The 2,639-nt window shown below is 51.8% G+C and overlaps 1 protein-coding gene across 1 annotated transcript in view; it reads left to right on the plus strand.

The window, feature by feature from the left end:
* The window catches only part of LOC109383581 (NKG2D ligand 4-like), a gene marked incomplete at its 3' end in the record, with an annotated part of 4,246 nt that extends 1,608 nt beyond the window's left edge, over positions 1-2,638 (plus strand). Inside the window, exons 2-3 of the mRNA XM_019644159.1 lie at positions 1,304-2,308; positions 2,413-2,638. Of these exons, the coding sequence (XP_019499704.1) occupies positions 1,848-2,308; positions 2,413-2,638 (687 nt within the window). The remainder of the gene's footprint in view (positions 1-1,303; positions 2,309-2,412) is intronic.
* Between the last annotated feature and the right edge of the window lies 1 nt (position 2,639).

Below are 2,639 nucleotides of genomic sequence, written 5' to 3' on the forward strand. Positions count from 1 at the left end.
GCACACGCCCCAAAACTCCCCGAACTTCTCACTCAAGTTTTACTTGTCCCCCTTGTCCCACCAACACCTTCTCTCTGTTGCTTGCTCGGTGTCCTCACCCTCACCCTTCCAGTAACAAATGAGTGTCACTGTCACAGTCTCCTCTTCTGCCCTCCTCCCCTCATGCACACTCTGTCTCTATGTCTGTCTGTCTGTCTGTCTGTCTCTCACACACACACACCATTCACAGTCCTCCCCAGACAGCGAGCCTTCGCAGCCTCAGAGCCCTCACATTGGGTGGTTCTGCAAGGAGGCTGCTGCCAGGTGCTCTGCACATGGGCTGAGCCAGGAATGACCAGATGCTTATCTAAACCCTAGAAAGGTGCCTGCTCCTTGTTGATATCCCAGCCATGTCCCCGTCTCCTCACCAACTACTCTCTCCCTGGCAGTACAGGCCTGATCCCACTCTAGATGTTAGGGACAGCTACATTCTGCCTGTCACGTCCTGCCCAGCTGCCTTCTCCCAGCTCTCTTTGCGAAATGGATCACGTGGGGCAGCTGTCCCACCCACATCAGAATGCTGCCACGTCCTCAAATTCCCAGCACCTGGGACATGGCTCCTGCTGGGGAAAGATGCTAGCCGGGATCAGACCAGAGTTTCCTATGCTCACTTCTACGCAAAATTTCACAGGGTCCCCGTTCAAGTCCCCGCCTAGCTCTAAATCAGGAAGAACCCCAGGACTTAATGTAGACTTCCTGTCCACTGGCCATGACAATGTGCCCCTTTGTAACTCAGAGCTTATCCTACTTACGGGATAACTATTTGAAGTAGGAGATCTTAGTCAACTCCCCTCAGCTGTGTGGTGAGAGGGCTCAGCAGAGTGCGAGGGCAGCAATCTAGATAAAGCCCCCTCCATGACTTACAGGGGGAGGCTTAATATAAGAAGTACTAACTTGGGGTACTCAGTGAGAGCAGTTCTCAATCATTTAAGAGGAAAGAGTTCCTTCAAATGGGTCAGGAGTGGGGGCGGGAAGAGTGGAGAAAACAAGGGAAGATGAAGAGGAAGATGGAACGAAAGGAGAGGACCAAAGAGGCAGGGAGGAGAAGGGAGAGGAAGTTGGTGGAAGGTGGGGAGAGGCGAGGAGCTCATATAACCTCCAACAATCTTGCTCAAGCCAGCGGGGTTGTGAGGAGAATGGAGAAAGAGTATTCAAAGTGAATTTTAGTTTTTAAGGTTTCTTTTTTTTTTTAATGAGTGATTCTATTTTGAATATTTAGAAAAGTCTCTCTTGGCACAACTTAACTTCAGCCGAATTTCAACAGGTCTGTCAGTCATCACGGAGTGCCGGACAGAGGAGCAGGAATGTTGCGGATTTCTTATACTACAAGTTTACTTTTGCCTTTATTGTGGTTAGGAGACGCAGGGACGACCCAGGAACGTGAGTGTCGTGGCATCTGGAGGCCGGGATGGGGAGGGGAAGGAGGTGAAAGGGGCTTCATGCATGTTTCAAGCAAGTGGGTGCATGACCAGGTCCTCTAAAGGGTATAAGGTGTGGTACAGGTGGACTGTCTCCACGGGGTTCTGGTCACACACAATTCCCAGGTGACCCCACCCTAAGACCCATGCCTTATACTACCCTCACATGTCGCAGCTCTCCGTCTTCTTCCAGGTCCTAGCTTTTTCTCCAGGAAGCCTTTCTGAATACCCAGGACCCATCATGAATTTGGCATGTGTCCTATGGGGTCTTTCTTTCCTTTCTGTCAAAAGTCCTAGGTGTCCCTCTAGATGTGAAGTCCTGAGGAGACAAATAGTGTCTTGTATTTTCATACTCAGCACTTGGTACATGTCACTAAAAGCATCTGTCAGATGAACCCTCCTGGTAACAGTATGTGCACCTGGGGGCGATGGTCCCATCAGAGTATTTTACTACCTCAGACAGTTAAAGGCGTTACAGGACTAAGGATGCAGAAGATGAGGGGGCTGGATTCAGACCCCTCCCTCAGCAGCCAGGTCCTTCAGGGGGGCTCCCCAGGGCCACACCTGCATTTTCCTCTCGCAGGTGCTCACTCTCTTTACATCGACTTCACTGTCACATCACAGCACAGACCTGGACAGCCCTGGTGTGAAGTCCAGGGCTCAGTGGATCAAAGGCCTTTCTTTCAGTACAATAGTAACAGCAACAAGGTCAAACCTCTGGGTCACCTGGGGGAAAAGATAAGTGCCACCAAAACATGGACAGGATTGACCCAAACGCTGGGAGAAGCAGCAAACGAGCTCAGGATGATCCTGTCTGTCGTAAAACTGGAGGAAACCGGGAAGAGGGGTGAGTGAGAGGAGGGGTGGGGAGATGGGGGCAGCAGAGGGAGGGAGCTGGGAACAGGAGGGGCGGGGGCTGTGTGTAAAGGAACGGAACTCTGGTCCCACCTCAGAGACACAGTGGACCTGATGGGACTAAAGGGCAAGTCATGGAGACAGTACAGGCCCCTAACTGTGCAGAGACACACTTGACCTACTGGGAGATGGTGGTGCTCTCAAGGGTCAGGATGACATCTGTTTGTGGGATTGCAGGTCCTCCCACCCTGCAGGCCAGGATGTCCTGTCAGTGTCAGGCGGAACGATGCACTGGTGCGTCCTGGCAGTTCAGCTTCAATGGACAGA

Source organism: Hipposideros armiger, unplaced genomic scaffold (assembly GCF_001890085.2).
Source record: "Hipposideros armiger isolate ML-2016 unplaced genomic scaffold, ASM189008v1 scaffold_86, whole genome shotgun sequence".
Lineage (NCBI taxonomy): Eukaryota > Metazoa > Chordata > Mammalia > Chiroptera > Hipposideridae > Hipposideros > Hipposideros armiger.